The 22,707-nt window shown below is 38.3% G+C and overlaps 1 protein-coding gene across 1 annotated transcript in view; it reads left to right on the forward strand.

Annotated features, from left to right (window-relative positions):
- Positions 1-22,707, forward strand: part of galntl6 (polypeptide N-acetylgalactosaminyltransferase like 6) — a 203,812-nt gene that overhangs the window by 163,783 nt on the left and 17,322 nt on the right. Inside the window, exons 6-7 of the mRNA XM_052546075.1 lie at positions 9,060-9,245; positions 16,890-17,073. Coding sequence (XP_052402035.1) covers positions 9,060-9,245; positions 16,890-17,073 — 370 coding nt within the window. The remainder of the gene's footprint in view (positions 1-9,059; positions 9,246-16,889; positions 17,074-22,707) is intronic.

Consider the following 22,707-nt stretch of genomic DNA (forward strand, 5'->3'; position numbering starts at 1 on the left):
ACTTGGTTTTATATTTTGCTATCTAATGCAATACATTCATACAATTTTAAATGAATAGTTCATCCAAAGAATGAAAATACTCTCATTATTTATTAAACTGATGTTATTCCAAACCCTTTTGAGATTTTCTTTTTCTTTTTCTGTTGAACATAAAAGGGCATAATTTGTTGAATATCTGTTTGTGAGAATCACAATCCAATTGCAATCCATTGTATTAAGAAAAAAAAGATGTATTCTTAATGGTGCAAGACTGTCAGCCAAAAAAAAAAAAAAAAAATTCCTATACATTTAACATGTATTCAGGTTTTGGTGGAAAAATAACATGTTATTGAATCAATTTTATAGTTAAATTGCATTGTCTGCCTTAGCTCCACTGTACACACCAGTCTGTCAGATGGCAGAAATGCACTTTTTATGTTGCTTTGTCCTAGCCCAAAAAAGTCAATAATCAGTAACAATGATCAAACTATTTAAAAATAAATAAACGCATTTAATAAAGCTTGAGTTTAAAGTAAGTTACAAAAAAATAAGCCAGTGGAATAATATATATATAAAAGCACTGATCAGAACTCGGTACTCAGTTTCACTTCCCATATTAAGAGCCACAACTTTCCACAGCTCTGAAACATTCTGAACTCCAAGCATTGAGTGAGTGAATGCTCCCTGCTGGCCCCACAAACACCATTTCCATCAGCATGCAGGGGGTCTCCCATCCAAGAACAGGCCAGGCCCAAACCTGTTCTGCTTTATTGGATTGCCAGCACTTGGACACTTGGCAGTATGTGCAATGTTGTATTAGGTTTGATTCTATATTTCAGGTGAAATTATTTTTTTTATTATTATTATTAATGCCATGTGAATGCTAGTTGCAATGTCATGTCAAAATTATGTCAAAAAAAAAAAAAAAAAAACAGGGGAAAAACACAAATCTGGAAATAGTATCATAGAGAGGACCCTAATGTTCCTTAAAATTTTGTATAATTTAAAGATTCTATGACAGGTAAAGGTTCATTTAGGTTGTGAAATGGTGGTCCGACTCCCCAAAAACAATTTCTGAATAATTCAAGATTAAATAGATAAAACAGCTGTTTTGGTTTGTTTAAAAAACTTTTTGACCTTTTTAGAGACCCTAAATTTAAACTTGTCTTAAAAATGGTCCAAACTGTTTTTTTGGAGACTGTTGGGGGGAAATGTTCCATCTAGATATTCAAGTTTGTGTTGATGAAAGAAAATCTACTGTTTGTCCTTGATGTTACAAAAAAATGAAGAATAAATGTCATTGTCTGGTTTTCTTTCAAACATGCACAATACTAATAGGCAGAGTGACATTAGTTCTGGTTTCCGTGTGTCTCGCTCTCCATGTATCCACCGCAGAGAATGGGGAGTGGGTTGTTTGGCTAGTAATCAGCTTGTGTAGTGCTTCATTGTTGCTTGACGTGCTTTCCGCTCCACACCGAGATGTATGACCTTGTCTCTTTCAATAGAGCCGCATTGAGCGACCGCTAAATCTTTCAAACAAAACCTGCCTTGTGTGGAGGCAGGCTTTCCATTAATGAGGGACCACTGTAGGCGCACACTTTCCTGCAGCGTCCAGAGAGATGCCGCATTTCCCCCTCAGCGATAAACAAACGGACGCTGTGATGTGGGCTCTATGAGAAGACCGGAGGGAGGCTAATGGAGGGGCTTCACCTCTCTGTTTCCCCTGCCGCTGTCTAGCCTCACCAACAATAGCCTGGCCAATTACCCACCTGGCCTTTGATTGGAAGGCTGCGGCAGAGAGGGTGCTGGTCATCACAGTGGAGAAGTCACACTTCTCTTTGTCTTGACAGTTATTCCTGCTGCTCTCGTCCACAGGCAAACAAAGTTGGCAGATCAATAGGACCCAGGCCGGGTCTTTGTTCTTAGGCTATAGCAATTGTTGTCTGAAACTCAAGCCGAATGAATTATCATACACCCTACGCAGCAAACTTTGTCAGAGGAATATCAATTGCTGTCCTCGCATATCAATATGTAGCTACCTCATCTTTAACTGTGATCGCCCACACAACTCCTCTACTTCTCCTGAAAATCTATGGCCAGGTCACTTGCCCTTTTTCATTTTTTGACATTTTAATGGGTTAATAAATCTTAGCGTTAAAGTTTGAGAAGTTTGACTTTGAAATTCAGTGAAAATGATGAGAAGAAAACATCCTTTTCTGAAACAGTCGACATGTTCCTAAACAGAATAGGCCGCCTACTCAACCCAGAGTCCTGTAAGCTTGTGTTGAATCCTCTAGACAGCAGACTGTTGTGAATGTCTCTCTTTAACCCTAAAACCCAACATAAGCCTTTCACCTCCGAGGTCTTCTGTTTCCCATAGTCTCTGACTCGTGTTCAGCAGGAGGAGGAATACAGAAATATAATGAAACGTCTTTTTATTTCCCTCCTCCTCCATTTGAGATGTTTAATGTTGCATGAAAGAGCTTTTCTTTCGCAACAGATAATATTCGTGCTTCCGAGTAGAGGTTTGGTTGTAATTATAACCTCAAAGACCTCGTCCTTTCATACTCTAGAATTGATTGTGTTGAATGTTGAATGTTTTTTGTTAGCAGTTGTTTGGTGCTGTTACCAGCGTAACTAAAAAATTGTATTCCTCGTCATTCAAAACATCTCCTGTTGTCTTCTATTGAAGAAAGAAAAGTTTGGATTACCAGGAATGTGGTTTTTCATTTGTGGGTGAACAATCCATTTAATCTTATCAGTGAAATTACTGACAAAAAACGCTTGTTAATGAAGTCTTTAGATTTTTTTTTTTTTCAGCGATAATGAAGATGAGACAAAATGCACATTATGACAGTAATTAAACCATTATATTAAAACATTCTGCTGATGACAATGACTATCACAAGAAAACGTAGACTAAAAGATATTAATAATACACTTACATTGTTATTTGAAGGAGTGAAATCTGGAAAGCATATGATTGTTTCAATAATGTCAGGAATTGCTCTGCCTGAGCTCCATGAAATTAAAGTGAATGAACACAGCAGCTCAAATCGTTCACACATTTCGGTTAAATGTTATTGCGTTTAATATATAAAACGTCCGTTTAGTTTAATTTTGCACTTGTCAAACTGAAACATTGTTTTCATCAGCTGAAATTTTATGACAATTTAGTAACATTGACAAATTAGTTGATAAAACATGATAAAATATTGACTATATTGTAAGGATTTTATTTAATTTATTTATTTATTTTTGTGAAAAGACAAAAACAGTAAGTAAACTGTGTCAAAATAACACTTTCTGGTGCTATTTTGTAAAGTAAAACTGAAAACCTTTTTGATGGTCCTTAAGTCACTGAAAAACAGTCCTGGAACAAATTATGTTGTGAATCTTGTTCACTTTTGTGCTCAATACCAGTTTCGATTTGAATTGAGGTTAGGCTCACATTTTAATTAGCTAGCAGCATCTTGAAGGTTTATGCCAAGTGTTGCAGAGAGGAACAATATTTAAAAGTTGTCTTGAAGTTGTTTTTGTTGTTGTTGTTGTTGTTTGTCTGTTAGCTTCTTAAATTATGAGAGTTTCACATTCTTTTTTTTTTGGTGCTTTGATGACCAAACTCTGAATGAAACTTGTCTCCCTGCATTTGAGAAAGGCTTATTGCAAAACAAAATAATTTGCCACATTGTCAGGCATTATTAGACATTTCCCTTGTTCTATGTTCAGGATCCCTTTGGGTTTCCTGCGCAGGACTTATTTTCTGCTCCTCTTTACATAATATATTGTGATTGAGTCTGAACATTGATTTCGCTGCAGAAATGGATTTATGAATGCTTCTAGGGAGTGCATATCTTCCCCCTCCCCCTGAGGAAAACAGAGGTTAAGTAAATTGAAGCCAACAAGCAGGGCAATAAGGGGGCCAGGTGCCTTTCTTTTATTCACACAGTGGCCAACGGCAGGCTTCAAAAACACACAGTATATTATAAATAAAGGCAGTGGCAATGGAGCGCTCAAGGTGCCTGTGCTTAGCGGATGTTTTATTCTCTGTGCCTGTTCTCTGGGGGCCACAGACAAATCCTGACTACAATGACAGCAGCATTACTGGAGCCCAATGACATGCATGCCGAGACAAAACAGCTAATTCATTCACTGTAATGTGTCCATTTCGGCAAGCCTGCACTAGCTAAATCACATTTAGTGAGGAAGGAATACTTGGTGAGTGATGCAACATGCCAAGATTGATAACCCAGTCATGTCGGAAATAGGGCACTTGTTTATCTTACAGTAAATGATTGATTTGCAGGGTTTTGCAGGTCTTGGATAAGTATAATGTAAATTAAGTAAAATTATACAGGGTGGAAACAACTTTAAATTGAGTAAATAAAAACAGGATTTAAATTTTTAGTGGACTGTCCGTTTAAGTTTGAGGTCAGCTACATTTTGTTCATGTTTTTGAAAAGTGTATCTTATGTTCACCAAAGCTGGAATTATTTGATGATTTTAAATTTGAACAATAAAAATTAAGATTCTGAAGCAAAATAAATCTGCTTCAGTGTAGAATAAATATGTGATTAATTCCAAAAAATCTTATATCAGTTTCTCAGCAGCATTTCTACAGTGTCTGTAATTGCACATAACACACAATCACCCAGAGACACACACAGTGTCTTTTGCATCCAGCTGTTTTTGTTGTACAAGCTTACATATTTATGTTACTTATTAACTTTGAAAAGCTCATTTTCACATTGTTCTTTGTTTGTATGTATGTGTGGCTCAATTGTGTGTCCTGACCCTATTAGATATTCTATGTGTACATCTTTTGCTTTTCTGTTTTATTATGCCACACCACTCACCCCCAAATAACCTTAGAAACTCACTTTAAAGATCAAGATTCAAAGTGTCCTTTGATAGTTTGCAAAAAAGGATACCAAAGGGCACCATATGGTCAGAGCTGCAATTATAATCTTTTATGCCTCTCAGCTAATAATAGCGGATATTCGTTTGTCTGCCTATTACCAACCACACCAGTAAAACAATACAGTTCTAAGTGAGTTCATGCAGTAACTCAGCAACAATTAAAGCAAGTGACTCATTGGTGTGAATCTCTGGCTCGTTAATTTTGAATTGCAGAGACTGGTCATTTTAGCCCCTCTGTAGCTCTTATGAAGCAGTGTTCAGAGAGTCTCACATCTCACCAATGTTGATTTGAATGTGATTTGAAGGGTACAGTGCGGGAAGACATGCTTCTGTCTCAAAAACCATCAAAACATTGAACGGGGGCAAGTGGTTCTCGACCATCTGTCTTAATGACAGACCACCAGGGAAAGAGAAAAATGAAATTTTCCACCCAGGTTGGGAAGGTAGTGGCCCAGAGAGGTCTGTCTGCAAACCATCAAAGCAGAGAATGTGCCTGCCCTTCATCATGGCTTGTCAGCCATATGCCAGCGGGATACGAAACTTTGCCTTTTCCTCATAACTGTTTATTTGTCACTTCCTTCCCCAGCGCTCGGCCTGCCACGCATCAGCACCAATGATTTATGACCTCGTTTAATCAAGCGCTCGTAGAACATGGAAAAAAGAGAGAGAGAAAACCCACCTTTCACTTTCGCTTCTGTGAGCCACTTACACTAACAACAGCGGCCTGGAAAAGTTTTGCGAGTCTCCTCCCCACCTCAGCTCAGTGGGATCAGAGTGCAGTGGCAACTCATATTGAGGCTGTCACTTTTATTGGGGCCATTTGTTTGAAAGCCAGACACCCTGGGAGTTGAGAAGAACAGAGGGAGCGAAAGGGAAAGCAACAAAAAGAAAGGGTTGAATGCAACTTTTGCATTGGCAGGTGACTTTGTCTGAGTTTAGTAGACAGTGAGGATGCAGCTGGAGGTTCCCTGAAGTGAGTTTGGCCTCTGGCCTGAAAAAAAAAAGAACAAGAGAAACAGCAAACATTGCTGTTAGACGTCCACCAGATGCACGCCCCACATACTGTCTCCCCATCGGCTAATATACTCTTTTATTTTTCATCACAGATGTCCTGCTCCGTTTGGAATGTTTATAATTGCATTGGGGGCCTACAGTGAGCTCTCTATACACAAACCAGAAACTCTCTGAGGGGCTGAAGTGCTACTATCATTAAGTTGCCAATCTTTTCAGTGCCATATTAAAAAGAAATATGCAGTGCTCCATTTCTGACACAATGGGTCTTCTTTGGAGTTTACCGGACGTGTGTAGACATTATATGTGTAAATATCATGTCACATGGTTTATTGTTAAATATATTCTCCCTTAGAAACAAAAGGGAAAAACAACAGATCAGAAGAAATTAAATGTATTACTAAAAATTTTCAGAATTAAAATAAAATTAATGATTGTTTTGATACAGGTTTCCTGAACACTCCTGCATATTGCCACTGGTTTAGACAAACAGCTTGCAATTGGTTGAGACAATGTTGTTGCAATTTTTTCAAAGCTCTGTAGTGTTATCCAGTGTGCACACCAAAAGTGAATTGAATTATTTGTGTGTGTAGATTAAATACAAAGTCAATGCAAAGAAACGAATGACACAAATTGGGCATTTTGATTGACGCAAACACAAGATATTCGTCTCAATAGCATCTTTGATGCAAGATGTAAAATTACACCTTGAGTGAGAAATTTACATGACGTCACGCAAGCCAATCAGCGAAGAGCTCATTGACATGTCCAATTTAACATGTCCGATTTTATCAGAAAATAGAAGACAGCATTATTATGTTATTATTCACGCGATTGGCATGAAAAGAACAAGTAACATAATACAAACATTTGCTTCTTTTTTGATGAGCACACACCATTAGGTTTCATTGGAAATTAATGCCCCGTCCACATGGAGACGTGTTTCTGTGAATACGCACAATTTTTTTATCGGATAGGCGTTTCGTCCACACGGATCCGGCATTTTCATAAGGTGAAACCGCTATTTTTTGAAACCGTGTCCCAGAGTGGATAAATTTGAAAACGCTGTCTTTGCGTTTTCGTCTGGACGGCTAATCCGTATATTTTCTGAAACTATGACATCATCAGCCCACGTCTCCCCCCTAGTCAGACACCTCTACGTCACGTAACAGCAACAAAAACATGAACAAACACTGAACGATTGTCCTTTTATTAAATAACATTAACTCTGATTAATAAATGTATTGTTCCATGTTCGTTTGTGTATCACCCGCAAGGTTTATGAGCATAGTCCAAGTCTTCTTCTCTGTTTTTAGTGTATCTCTGTGGCAGAATTACAGCGCCACATACTGGTCTGGCATGTATACTACATCATTATGCAGTTTCGTGTGGACGCGGATATTTCTTGAGACGAGGAAAAAAAAAGATCGGATTGGGGTAACCTCCGTCTCCGTGTGGACGGGGCCTAAGGCTTACATACATTCCTTCTGCATTTCAAGCTTACATAATTGCATAATTATTAGGCAAGTTGATATTCTGATCTTGTTTTTTTATATAAACAAATTATAAATAAAGGCATGGCCATGACAATGAAATGCTCATTGGCTTGGAAATTATGCATGCACTGTAACTGACACTTTTAAATAGAAAACTATTTTTGACATGTTTGTATATAATTGGGTGGGGGGGGGGGGAGAAAGTAATTACAGATCATTACTGTCATTTCTAAGTACTTTAGTTCTCAAGTGCTCATGCTCATCCCTATTAGGGACACCACAGGTGTTGTGAATGTATATCAGCTGTTTAGAGATGCATTTTTCAAACATTGTTTGTGTGCTTTGAAAAAAAATGTAGTGTTTTGATTTGAAGACATCAGGATTGATGGAGCAGGAAGACCCATTATAGCATCCTTAAACTGAAAACGTTAGAGGTTTTTAAATGTATGAATGATTCCTTCTTGAAGTCAAACATAACAGACAAACCTTTTAGTCAAAAGCATGACTCTTTTCATGTGCATAACTTTAATGATGCCTGCTTCATGGCTTTCATACGTAATGAAGAAATTTACCGGTCCTTTCAGTTCAAACCTTCCATCAACACATGGCTGCTGTACCTAATGGATTTATGTTATTGGTGGTAATCCAAAGCCCATGTATTTGGTACCTCCAAAGCATCTAAGTTAAATGTACACACATACACACTCATGCACAGACACAGCAGCTGGGAAGCGGTGATTGAGTTTGTGTAGGTATTAATGCTTTTTATTTGAATAATATGAAAACGGTTGACAAGCTGCAGCAAACTCCTGCTGCTTCTGAAAATGAACAAACAGTAATGTGTGTTAAGATAAGACTTCCCTCCATTTTTGTGTTCCCCATTTTGAAAGGACTGGCTTTGCTGTTTCTTTGTGCTGTCACTGAAAGGGGTCAAATACATTACCCACTCCCAGACTAGCACTAAGAAAATCTACTTTTTCCATCTGTTTCGCTTTTCGTTTGTGTTTACCTCATGTTCATGTAATTAAAGATGTTTGTGCATTCATATTGGCTGAAAAACATTGCATTGAAAGCTAATTTCCAAATGTAGCAGTGTTGGGCTATATATATAAATATATAAATTTAATGAGCTAATGCAGCAATTATGGAGCATTTTGTCATCATTTCACTATGTTGAGTTTTGAAAATGGAAATTTACTTGGATCCATCTGTGTGACTACATGAATGATTTTCATGGCTTTGACTGAGAAAGGGCAGTGAGTTCTAGAATCGGGCCTTTATGGTAATTTTTGGGTTAAGAAAACTCATTTCCAGCATGTAGAACCACTGCAGTTGAATCAAGTTTATCCAAAGAATTAACATTGGGTCTGTTTGTTCTGATTAATATTCTAGAAACGAAGATATTCAACAATTCATTTAAGTGTTAACAACGGTGGAATCTTATGGGGTGTTAAACATTAATGCCCTTGAATGGGGCCATGAGAATGGAGAAACAATTCCGAGATTAAATTACCGCACCACTGCACCGCAACACACGATCAATCCTCCTCCTTTTTCTTTTAACAGAACACAAGCCTGGACTTATGTCATTTCCTTTTTTCCCGGCGCAGTCTTTCTAGTAATTTCTGTCTTTTTTTCTTCCACTTTTTTCAGAGCACCTGAAGGCACATCTGGCGGAGTACATGTCCAGATTTCCTAAGGTCCGTATCGTGCGCACCAAGAAGCGAGAGGGTCTGATCCGCACACGGCTGCTGGGAGCATCGGTGGCTAGAGGAGAAGTCCTTACTTTCCTGGATTCTCACTGTGAAGCCAACATCAACTGGCTGCCACCCCTGCTCGGTGAGTCCAGATAAAACAAACTGCCTACCCTGGCGGCAGCACGTAGCACAAATTTCTCAGTTTTTTTATGCCTGTGAGAAAACACAAGCCACTGAAAATCCCACAGAATGTTCTTTGTGCTTATCTTTCTCTTTTGAATCTAGCAATTTCAAAATTCAATTGCTTTTTCCCATCCAAAGTCTTTCCCCTGCAGCCGGTTGATTAAAAAAAAAAACTAAAATCCTCCATCTCCTTGTTTCTTGTCTATGGCTTGTTCCTTTTATCACAGAAAAACCTTTCTTGTTTTCAGACTCATTGAGCATTGCAAATCCAGACAGCTTTTGATGAGTATGACCCTGTTATAAGATGTTTTAAAATGCCTACTTCAGCAAATGTTTTGCACATATTGATGCTTATTGATCTGATGCAAGCTTGGTTTTAAGTTAGTTGGCTTGATCTGGTTTTATTTTTATTTTTATGTATTTATTTTTTTTGCTGGGCTGAACATTAGGTGGTCGTCCCAGAGATGTAGGCACAGCACGGCGAGTTCTAATTGGGTACAGTGAGCTACGTATGTCCTTTGAGAGGCATGCTGGGATGCGGTCTGGCATGTATGATTAGAGTGGAGCTGATGTACAAGGTTGCAGCAGGTACTATCTCGCGGGCCGTTTGAAATAGAGCTCTGGTCTGTTATGTGAAGGACTGGGCTCCACCAGTCTTCTCATCAGATCATTGCTTGTTAGATAATACGCAACCAGACTATTTATAAATTAAATCTGGCCTGATACACCTATATTTTATGCCTTTAAAATGGATTGACCAAGGTAAACAAACTATATATATATAATATTTACAATTTTGTATATTTTATATATATAAATAAACCTTTGGCAGATCTAAGAGTGTTACCAGGGCTCCGAATTGCGACTAAAACAGGTCACATTTGCGACCAAAGATATTACATTTCGAGTTAAGTTTTTGCACCACTGGTGACTAGGCCTATGTATTTACATGTTATAACTTAAATATTTGCATGCTATTTTCACGTATTAACTGAGACGATGCAGATCAAAATTTTAGAGGAAAAAATTGCTGCGCAAAACTAACACACACCTAATAAACACAGCTCAGCTGTGCAGCATGAGAGAGATTGAAATGACAGAGACATGTGAAGTCGAAATTAGTGGTCGACCAATAATGGTTTAATCTTGGAAAGCAGAGGAGGCTGATAGCCGATATAAAGCCGATATCATTTTTTATTCACATTTTAATTTATATTTAAGAAATCTGAAATAATTTGACAATGTATTAAAACATGTATGTGTAAAATGACATACTTATATGTTAGATGACAACGTATTTTTCAAAAATAAATAAATATTTAACAAAAATATAATTAAAAAGGAAGTGAACACTGTAACCAACACGGCACTCAGTTTTCTGTTAAGTCAGTGTGCACTGGGAATAATATTTTTCAAATAAAGCCAGGGTAACACTCATTTTACATACAGCACACAGAGAAAATTACATGAATATGACAGTGGGCAAATGCATAAAGCACAGCATAATTTTAAGTCATGAGTTAAAATTTTAAAGCATTCAATTAATACTCGCCGACCGTCACACAGAAAACATGTGATCATGCTGGATAAAAATGCACACTTCACAAGATATCACAGGCTGGATTTCAACTAAGTTTGCAAGGTTTGTGATATTAAATGTTCATTAGTCATTCAAAGATTTCTTTAAATTGTATAAATGCGTATTTGCTTAATGCTGACTGCGAACGAGAAAGTATTATAATATTTGCCTTTCTATAAGGGGTGCACGATAAATACCGTCCAATAATTAATGCGCATCTCATCTGTAAAGCCGGATATATAATCAGCTGTAAATTCCATCACCTGATGGAATTTACCGCTGATTAGAGAACCGACTTTACTGATGAAATGCGCATTAATAAATTGCCTATATTTATAATGTACCTCTACTAATAATATAAAAGCAATTGTTATAATACCTTTTGTATACATTAATTCCTTTGTCAAACTGTTCTATCTGACCATTGGACTGTTCTGTGTCATGGTTTGCCCACATTTCTATTTCTTTTTGTTCTTATTTGGTAATGTTCCTGTCCTTTTTTAGTTTAATTAGTCATTCAGTGCACCTGCTTTTAGTAAGTACCCCTTGTAATTAAGTTCCTGTTTGTTCAGTCTTCCTCTGTCGGTTCTACTCATTACACTGATGTATTTCCTGTTGTCTCCAGTATTGATGCTCCCACTGTTCTATGGATTAAACTTGTGCCTCCAGCATGCTTCCTAAGGAATCAAGTGTGACAGAAGAACTGACCAACAACAGTTTAAATTGCTTGTTTTGTTTCTCGTTTTTGTTTTCATAGTATTTTCCTTATAGATCCCCTTGCCCACCCTGAATACATCTTCCTCCTGTTGGAGCAGGGAGAAAAACGCTGGAGGGTCATACCAGACTATTTCTGGCTATTGCCCATCTCACCACCTACCCAGTCAACACACTCTGCGCATTCTATGATACCAGCCTTGTCCACAGATGGCCCTCAAAAGGAATCCACCACCTTTGTGGAGTGGACACTGGCAAGTGTGAGCATGGAGAGGAGCACCGTGGCTTAGGGTGAGCTGAGTATGGCACGGTGAAAGTGCCAAAATGAAGAGGAGAGGGCTCCAGCCCCCGAATCCGGTTCAGATCACACTCCAGTTCCCACTCCAAGAAGGTGCCCACTCCTAGAAAATGCCCATCCAGTGCCCGCTCCTAGAAAGTGCCCTCAAGTGTCCCCTCCTCCAGAGTGCAATCCTGTTCCTGTGTTTAGCCAAAAGGGGTTCTTGTTCTAAAGTTTAGCCCTGAATTTATGGAGGCTCACAAATGACTGCCCTCCCACCCACTCCTGCCTCCTCCTCTGCTGTTGTCTGGCAGCCCCTCTCCTCACCTTCAGTGTCACTGTGGCTGGAATTTCCATTGACTCTGCCTCCAGCCTCCAAGGCCTAGACTCCGCCTCGGCCCGTTGACCCGTCGGATCCACCATGGCTCCTAGCTGCCTCCTCTCCGCAGTCCACTAGCTCCGCCGGGCTCCCTTGTCCCTCCAGCGTCTACCATCCTGCACTTTTGAACACCACTCCTCTGGTTTTGCCTTCATCCCTCCGGCTCCAACTCAGTCCTCTGTCACTCTAGCTCCACCATGGCCTCTCGGATCCACATCTTCGCATCGGTAACGTATGCCATCGGCTCCACCTAGGACCTCCGGATCCTCCCCGATACCCTGGCTCATCGGCTCTCCGTCTCCGCCTCGGGCTCCTCCACCACCTGCTCTGCTGTCGTTGGTCAGCCTTATGGAGTCACCAGCCATTTCTCCACCATGGCTTCTCCCTCCATCGGCTTCACCATGGGCCGTCATTATAGCTGTGGCCTGGACTAGCTGGATTCCTCCTGCTCCATGTCCCTCCTGTCTCCTTCCTGGCTCCTCCCTCCTTTGTCTCCTCCCTGAACTCTGGAACTATTTTAAATAGTCATTCAGTGCACTTGTTAAGTAATTATCCTGTATTTATGTTCATGTTTGTGCAGTCTTCCTCTGCCAATACGTTGTTGTTTTTCCTGTTGACTCTAGCATTGATGTACCCATGTGTTCTATAGCAGCGGTTTTCAACTCCAGTCCTTGCACGCATTTTTACCAAGGTTGGAACTAAATTTTGCAAGACTGATGCTCTCCAGGACAGATCTGATGCAAATGATTTCTATTTCAAATAAATGCCGTTCTTTAGAACTTAATGTTCCTTAAAGTATCCATGAAAAAAAAAATTATACCAGTACTAGTTTCTACAAATACATAAAATATGTAATATAAAACAGTTATTTTAAATTGTTATAATAATTCAAGATGTTTTAGATCAAAGAAATGGAGCCTCACAGTAAAATAAATGCTGAGCACATTTTACAATAAATGCTGCACATATTACAATACATTCTAAGCATCACAGACATCTTTAAAATAAATAAAGTAAGGAAGAAAATTAAAATGAGAATTACTTCTGAAGCTGACCCTAGTAATTGCAGTTTTCCCTGATGTCTTTATTAATTTAATTATCGATTTATGTCAGACAGCATGCCAACAGCACTTTTGCCACAAACTTTTACCTAGAAAGTTGTATTAAAGGTGCACCAGATAGATTTGTACGGATTTGTGGATAGAGAGAAGTGCATGCAGGAGTCATTCAATAGAAAGTCTTTAATTCCAGCTTAAACTCAGGAGAAGAGAAAGGACAACCACACACATCTAAGCTCAAACTAATACAGGAGAAAGGAACTCGGGAGAACACAGGGCTTAAATGAACTGAGACAAATGATAATTAATAAACACAGGTGGAATAAAATGAACTTATCAAGGAACACATGAAAACTAGGTGGAACAGAAACACAGGGAAATATAAACCAAAATGGAACATAAATGTGACACAGACAGCAACGTGAAATTTAGCTTTAGTTACATGATTGATGACAGTCAAAATAAATGAGGATAATACCTACCCAGACAGTATTACATTTTATCAGAGGATCACTGAAAAACAGTAATTTCCTCTGTAATTTTTACAGAGTAAAAAAGTATAGTCATAAAGTATGTCTTAGAAACACAAATGTAGCTGACCTCCTCAGAGAAAATTATTCCCCTTTGGATAGAGCTTATGTCTTGTGTAGAAAAATCCAGCATCTACAAAACAACTAAAATTTCTTTGTGCCAGAATTGTGTCCTCCTAAGTGTGATCTTTGTGTCCTTTGTCTTCAAATTGTTTTAGAAATGCACTAAAATGTTGTTACAATGAGCAGTCTGGTCTGCCTGGTTTGATCCTGTTTTGCTACTCTTACAGAAATCAATCCAATCTAATTCATAAATATCTCCTTAGTCTTCCTCTAAATTTTTCTTCATTTGTCTTCGTCAACTGGGCAGACGGCAGATGGAGTCCTTGGTTTTCAGATTAGAATACTTAAATACATCCGCAACAGGATAAAGAATCAAACAAAGGATTCATCCCCAGTAAGCGGCACAGCAGAGCGGGTTCTTATGGAAGGAAAGTGGATACTCTGCGCCAGAGAGAAAACAAAGGCATGATATGTGAGTGTTGGCAGGAGAATGCAGGTGGTTGTTTGTGCGGTAGCTTTTTAGGAAAGCCTGTTCTTGAACTGACACACACACACACACACACACATAAGTAAATGCAAAGCCAACAGCTCTCGACAGAAAACGTCCTCTATCCTAACTAAAGACACAAAGCAGACAGTAAATACTTCATTTAATCATAACAGCTATTTGTAGAATTCCACTGCAATACGTGTATTCTTGTAATTTGTGCTTAGTTGTAATTAAGCTACTGGTATACTAACAGAATTGCTTATATTCACTATACAACAATAGAAAAGGCACTGAAATTTGTCTGCTGCAGGGGAAACCCAACAGATTATAGCCCCACATCTCTCGACTGGCTATCCTCTAATACTGAGCACAGTTGAGCTTGACTAGTATCTGGATGGGAGACCTCCTGAGAAGTGGCTAAATTGCTCTGACCACACAGTTATCATTGGAGAGGACAGTGTTTTGGTTGCCATCACATCGTATGGATTGATGCTGGATGTTTGTGAAGGTTGATGACTAGTGTTACAAAAAAAAAACATACAACCTACAACTTTTCAAATTTGTGTTATATGAATTTCCTTTTAAAGGGGTCTTGGAAAAGTTTTACCATATTTTTAAAATTTATTTTTGCTGCTTTTCAAAAGCCTTTTGCATTGATTTTTACTATAGCCCTCTTCCCACGCTTGGGGCCAGATTAACTAACTGTCTTCTGGCTTTAAAATAGTACTGTCAGGAATTACTAAAGATTTTAAGATTTTAGAATTAGTGCTGACAAGGCGTGGACAGTTATTTTTGCTCCTGAACTTATTGAATATGCATTTGTAGGGGTTTCTCTTTCAGAGGCAAAATTTATGGGAGGAGAGTATTAAAATGAATCACGCAACTCGATTTACTAATGTTTGCACTCATCAAATTACTGGTATTTGTGCCATTTTTTAACGCCCAAAAAAAGCATGTCTTAAACTATTTTGTGCCTGTGTGTTGTAAGTAGATCATTGCACCTGATGAGCATCAGTTCTGCTTATTTGCAACCACGCTAATTGGCGCTGCGCTTGGTATATTGCATTGATCGATATGTAAATATTGCGTCTGTGTTATTTTTATTATTATTTTTTTTTTCAAATTGTCAGTAAATCACCCACGGAGATTTCCCTGTTATGGAATTGCACTTTTGCATTAATTTGCCCTGTTAAGTAAATCTGGCCCTTAGACTTTAAATCTTAAACTATGACATTTCATAATAAAAATATAAAAATATGATTTTTTTGCATTTAATGTATTAAACCTATTATTATCTAAACAACAGTGAAATAAGGAGTTTCAATATTTATTGTGTAAAAAATATAAAATATCAGTTTTTCAGGAAATATGAAAGTGTGAAGTGTCAGTGAAGCACTTGAGATGAAACAAGTTGTGATGTGTGAAAATATAGAAAATATTTTGTGTGTAAATCTTTTTCCTTTCAGGCTGCAAATTTTGCTGAATTATTCAACATCCTGTCTTAAATATTATTTTAGGTATTTAAGACACTTTTCAAATATTGCTGTTAGCAAGACAAAAGTGTTCAGAATGTCATTTCCATCAAGGAATGTTAATTAACGCATAACTTGAGATGGGGTGGAAATTATGCCGTGGTGGGAATTTTCATTACTTTCCGGGGGGAAATAGAAATCATTCTAATATGGTGAATTGCTGCTCAAGAAACATTTCCTGTAATTATTGTTGAAAACTGTTGTGCTATTTCATAATTATTTGATGAATAGAAAAAAAATGCTGTTTGGAAGACAAATACAAATATCCTTACTGTCATTTTTCATAAATTTAATGCAGCCATGCTGAATAAAAATTTATATATAGCTCAAACAGCAAAGCATAGTTCTATAGCAATGCCAAAGTCAGGTTTTATTCCCAAATAATACATAGATTATCTAGATAAAATATCTAATTTATATGCAATGTAAGTTGCCTTGGATAAAAACCAAGCTCATTAAAGTCTAGTAAAGTGTGTTTTAAGAGACTTAATTTTCTAAAAATAAAAAGATCATCCATCAGGAATTATCACTGTGAATATGATCACGCTGTTCCAGGTCTGTTCCCTCTCTTTTGCTTTTTCTCTGCGATCTCCATGGTCCAGTAGTGCAGTGGTGTTGAGGGAGAGTCTGGGCGACAGATCTGGGACGGCTTAGCGGCTGCTGACTGACAGAGATAGAGTTAAGGGCCGAGGGTCCTTTCTGCTCGGCCCTCCATGGAGCAAACCTACTTTGAAGCGCTGTAATTGTTTCTAATCGCCAGGCGGCTGTGGCGGCTTTAAATTTCACAGGGTCGCCACACTCAGCCAAGCAGAGCGAAGGAGAGCAAGTGATCCAGGAGAGGAGGGAGACTCCTGAGAGGCACCACCTCCACTTTCTTTTCGTTCCTCCTCTTCTCCACGCTGTGTTTGTGAAGAGACTTGGTAGATTTCTAGCTTTACTTAACTTTTCTTCTCCTTTTCTCACCTTGCCTTCTGCCTGTAGACCAGATCGCACAGAACCCCAAAACCATTGTGTGTCCCATGATAGACGTGATTGACCATAACCACTTTGGATATGAGGCACAGGCGGGGGATGCCATGAGGGGAGCCTTTGACTGGGAGATGTACTATAAACGCATTCCCATCCCATCAGAGCTACAAGGAGCAGACCCCAGCAACCCATACGAGTGAGTGAAATCAGTCTTACACTGTTAATTACTAGTGTAAATAAAGTCTCTTATACTCCCCAAGAGGCCAAAGAAAGAGTTAATTTTACTTGAAATTATTTATAAAAATGTATGTTTTTACAAATAATAGACACAATATGAGACCCATTAAGATTCAAGTGCATCAGGGAAGCAAGTCTGTCTAGCAAGTTCACATAGATAAATACAATACAAAGAAAAATAAGTAGTTTGTAATATTATAATATTAAATAGTATTTCAATTGTAAGGTTGGAACGGTACACAGATGTTACGGTTCGGTACATACCATTGTTCGGGGGTCAGGGTTCATACTATTTCGGTACAACAGGGAAAAAAAAATCTACTATGCTTGGTTTATTTTCATTTAATTTGAACAGACGGTTGTACAATTTTTTTTATTTTTTTATTTTTATTTTTTTTATTCCACCTAGATGTGAAAGTAGCTACTATATTAAAATATTATTACATCATGTTAAATGTATCTAATCTAAAGTTTGAGATACAGAAACACAAATGTAACATATTGTTCCAAATCACTAATCCTAAAACAGATACCGGTATGTCTTGATAATTATAATTTTTTTTTACCAGCTTTTCTACGACAGCTCATGTCAATCTATGTTTCTGAGTTTAGTATTTGTGATCTTCAGCATCACAAGCAGTAGAGCAGCTTTTACTAAAATGTTTTTATCTGTTTATTTTTTGTCTGATGTACCCTTCAAGTCATCTACAGTTAATCAGAAATGTGTTTCTTCTAATGCTGATTATACTAGATATGGCCATTATTGCAATAATTCCCTCTGAATTAAATTAAAAACAGTGGGTGAACAACTCACACACCAAGCAGCTTCCTCTCAAACTGAGACAATTTGAGTAAATTGAAGCAATTTGAGAAATACTGAATCTGTTATTTTATAACTAGATTTAGTTTGATTTGAGACATTTGATGCAGTCTAATGGGTAAACAATTTGTTATTTTCTCAGAAAGTGCAAGTGATATGAGCAGAGAAAGAAATCAATTTCTCTCTGGAGTCTTTGTACTGTAATGTATATGTTCCGCTGTAAGTGTCCTCCACATAAATTGCCTCACACATACTATTTTGATCTCTATCCTTTAAATTGTATAATGATTTACTGCCAGGAAAAAAAATGGTCATAACTATAGCCATAGTCTAATAGTCATAAATTCATATGTGTGTTCATTGTTTTAACCAAACAAAATTGAAATCTCGTGTATGTGTGTGTGTGTGTGTGTGCATGTTTTTTTGGTCCCCTATCACATCACAGCACGTTGCACCCCAGACTAGCCATACCAGGCATTAAGCTATGGATTAATTTTTGGGGTGGATATGAGGTCTTGAGAAAATCAGCTTTCCTGAGTGTGGCGGAGTGTGTGTTTGTGTTTATATGTGCAGGCGCACTGCGTCTCCTCTGCAGAAGTCTGAGTGAAGACTCTCTCTCACTCACTTATGTACACTAACACAAAAACACACTCTTAAACAGTCTTACAACCAGTCTTTCATGACTGCTGCTGCACACATGTGGATTAGAATGTTAACATTAGTGGGATGCTGCAGGGCTTTATCCACAGACCTCTGTGACTTTCTTTGGACTCCAGACCTCTCCCTCCCCTCGGGTTGCTGGTTCTTCTGTATGCTGTGCCCAGTACGGCCCACTGTAGTTCATCCAGCATCCCACTCCTCCTCCAAGGCCTGAGGGCAAGTCATATTTTCTGCAGTCAATGGCTCAACCCATGCCCACCTGTCAGGGATCAAGCACACCTCTGTATATCTGTTCCACTCTGCCGGGCTGTCAGCATTACTGACTACATGCGACCAGAGTGTGCCTAGAACATTTAGATAGGAAGACTGAAAACTTCCTCTTTGTCCATTTTTAGCTAAATTACCAATTAAACTTGAAAAGTTGTGAGAAAAAAAAACATACTTACACCCCTGAACATTATTATTAATAATAATTACAGATACAGACATAAAGGGGTCAGACAAAATAATGTGAACACCTGGGTATTATTTCCTAATTATGTTGATTTACCATCATTTGCCCTTAATGCAGCTTCCAACCATCTAATAAACAATTCATACCTTTTGACTAATAATAATAAATAATAATTTAAAACAAAGTAATTAAGTAAAAATTTTAATGTACTTGAAAATCCTGATACTGATAATCCTATTTTTCTTTTTCTTTTTTTTTTAGAATAGTGAAAATTATATTTATCAAAATCCATGTCTCAACACTTTAAACATTATCTAAGGGGTTTTATGTATTTGATCTGAAGTAAAAGTAATGAACAAAAAATCTGAGTGTAAGATCTAGGGATTTGATTTCTCTAGTAAGTTCTATTCATTTTGTGATTTGTCATTTGGCAAGATGCTTATGAAAAATCAAAGCTGGGGAAATGCATACAAAAAAAAATCAATGCAGAAAGTATTATTCTTCATATTTTCTTTAATACAGTCTGAGTACTAGGAGACATTTCTCGTTAGATGCCAGTCTCTGAGGGGAATTAAGAGGGATAGTTACAGCTGGATGCAAAGACAGTGTGATCCTAGAGTTCAATTCGGTGAGAGAAATACATCTACGTCCAGTGTTTTTATTTCACACCATGCCACCAATAAAACTCAACTCCCACCGGCTCACATTTTACTCTGACCTGCATATCTGTGCTCCCATTCTCACTCTCTTTGTGTCTCTCACAGGAAGGGCAGCCGAAATGTTTGCTGTGAAACATTACTCAGGAATGTGACACTAAACCCTCAAACATTTCAGTGGGTTTTTATAAATTCGATCCGTTCTGCAGACCCAGGCCTGTTTGATGCGTATAGTGCAAACCACAACAGAGATTTGTTGCCTTCCATTCCATGCATGTACTGTCACAAACCGTTCTGTTTAACTCTGTCTGGTGTACCAGCTAGTCCTAAGTCCCCCGTATGCTGTTTATCTTCCCCTTCAATTCTCTGCGAAAAGTCCCCCTACAGTACATAACATCTGCCTAAAGCAGTTAACAAGCCAAAGTTAAGCTGACGTGTCTCTCCTCGTGCACTCAAGCCTCTCGCGTGGGCTAAGACTCTTCCGTCAGAGCCGTGTTGCTAGAGGGGTGACGTCTCCTCTGCCAATTTGCTAACTTTACTTCTGAAGGAGCAGGCTGAGGCATTTTTATAAGGGTGGAAAAGAAACATAGGATGGGAAGACAAAATGCATCCACACCCTTTTTGCTCTCCGTGAGACATCTGCACTAAAAGAGAGATGTGGAAAACTTTGCGACGTGATGGGTACGTAATGAGCCTCTCCTGCGAGCCGCCCTCGACCGTGGAACAGAATCCTTCTGGCTTTCGAAATCCCCCATCCTTTTATTTTAATACTTTATTACCTCTTGCCTCGACTGTTGGCTGAGCAACCTAGACTGGCACATTCGCATGTGTGAAGCGTACGCAGCTAAGAAGCCTTAATATAGATCTTACCGCCTGTTACAAGATGAAAGCGGGTCCTCTATCTGGATCACAGCTCATTTGTGCAATGACTGATCCACTGAGAAGTCAGAGCTTTCTTCCCTGACTTCTCTCTGATTGATTGAGAGAAGAAGAAAGAGTAGTAAACCCAGCGTCTCGGCGTTAATGGAAGTGCGACGAATGATTCACCTTGCTACCTTGTGACATGCGTTAGCTGTTGGGTTAAATTACATTATAACCCCAGTCTGTGAATCTGTGCCAACCTACAGGGAACTTTGAGCTGAAGTTGTATCCTTGTCCCCACATCGCCCCCTTCTGGCCAGGATGAGAAGTCACAGTCAATGGCAGGAGATGATAACAGCAGGATCCTATTTCCATATATTACAGACCTTATTGGCCCCTTTATTCATTAGAGATGGCTTTCTATAATGGGGTCGCATTGTCCCCAATCTTCCGCCTTTCTCTGAGGAGGAAATTAATAATGGATTCATGGTGTACATATGCTTTAATAGTGATTCACGGCCTTGCCTTTAACACGTGTGCCCTTGCTTGGCGTGTACGACACCTTGAACTCACAAAAATGTGCAAATGTATGAAGTTTTCTCTCCAGGTGTTATGGGATTCCTGGAAAGTATAATAGATGACAATGGACTCAATCCTTTCTCCCGCCTACCATCTCTGTCTCTTTCTGTGTCTCTCACACTTTATGCATACTCTGACCTTGACTTCAAAGAAGTACATTGGAAATGATTTCCCACTACAAATCTCTTCTAAGTCCCCCACTGTTTCCGGTGACTTTAACCATTTAATATGCAGCTGCACAATAGGACTCAGAAAGAGATGATTATGCCGGAAATCGCTCCCCTCCCACCCACCATTCAAGCAAGATTGGACATTTCCAAATTGAGGTCTTTTCTACTGAGAATGGAAATCTTTCTGCTGAATTTGCCAGGGACGGGAGTAAATAGTGGATTTATATTTATGGAAATCACAGGGACAGCGGGGATGATGGGGGAAAGAGAGAAAGAGGAAAGAAAAGCTGATGAGCTCTTCAGCCTGTGTCCTCCTTGCTCCACAAAGACGTTTAAGCTTCATAAATGTTGTATTTGGGGAGAACTTAATTGGATTTATGTTGCTCAGGCCTTGAATGAAATTGTGATTGGCAACTGCATGGCTGGCACTTTTTCCATGATTGAAAAGAAAAGGGGTGTGGGGGGATGATGTCCAGCATGAAGGTGATGCAAAAACGTTGTTTTGTTTTCTTCCTTTTCTGTCACAAATGCTTTGAATTAGGAATGGGTCATGAAGGTTGGCTAGATTTTCTCATATATTTTAAGTGGGAGGTTTTTGTGCGTGTTTATTTTACCATTAGATATTTTCAGTGGTAGTGTTTTAATTAGCGCATTTACTATAGTGCTACAGCCATACACATTTAAACAAATATTTTACGACGTTTGTTTTAGTTTCTTGAGACTTGCCTTTTTTAAGAAGCTAAGTGGAGTTAAAATCAACCAAAAAAATTGTTAAATGCATCTTAAGTGAGTATTAGAGAGGATTGTATGAATGTCTTACCAAGGCTGCATTTATTTGATCAAAAATACTATAAAAACAAAGCAAAATGTAAAACATTTAAGCTGTTTTCTGTGTAAATATATTTTAACGTAATTTATTCCTGTGATGGCAAAGCTGAAGTTTTCAGATATGACACTGAAGAAATCATTCTAATATGCTGATTTCCTGCTAAAAAATAAATAAAAAAAACAATCATCGTTTAATTTTTCATTATCATCAGTGTTGTAAACTGTTGTGCTGTTTAATATTTATAAAAGAAAAAAAAGAAAAAAATGAACATATGTCTATGTAGAAAATAGATTATTAAATGCTGTAAACATTGTTATTCATTGTTAGTCCATGATACTGAATGCTCTAACTAATATTAACAAACTAAAGCTTATAGTAAAGTTTTTTCCAAAAAATATGTTGTTTTGCACATCCTTACTCTGAATGTATGTCAGGAGAGACAGGGATCGATGCCAGCTGCTCTTAGGGGCTTTCTCTGAGGGTCTGTCTCCAACCAGCCTGAACAAATGATTAGTTATATTAGAATGAGCACAAAGCAAACAGACCCTTTAACTTAGAGCCCAT

Source organism: Carassius gibelio, chromosome B1, assembly GCF_023724105.1.
Source record: "Carassius gibelio isolate Cgi1373 ecotype wild population from Czech Republic chromosome B1, carGib1.2-hapl.c, whole genome shotgun sequence".
In the NCBI taxonomy this organism is placed as follows: Eukaryota; Metazoa; Chordata; class Actinopteri; order Cypriniformes; family Cyprinidae; genus Carassius; species Carassius gibelio.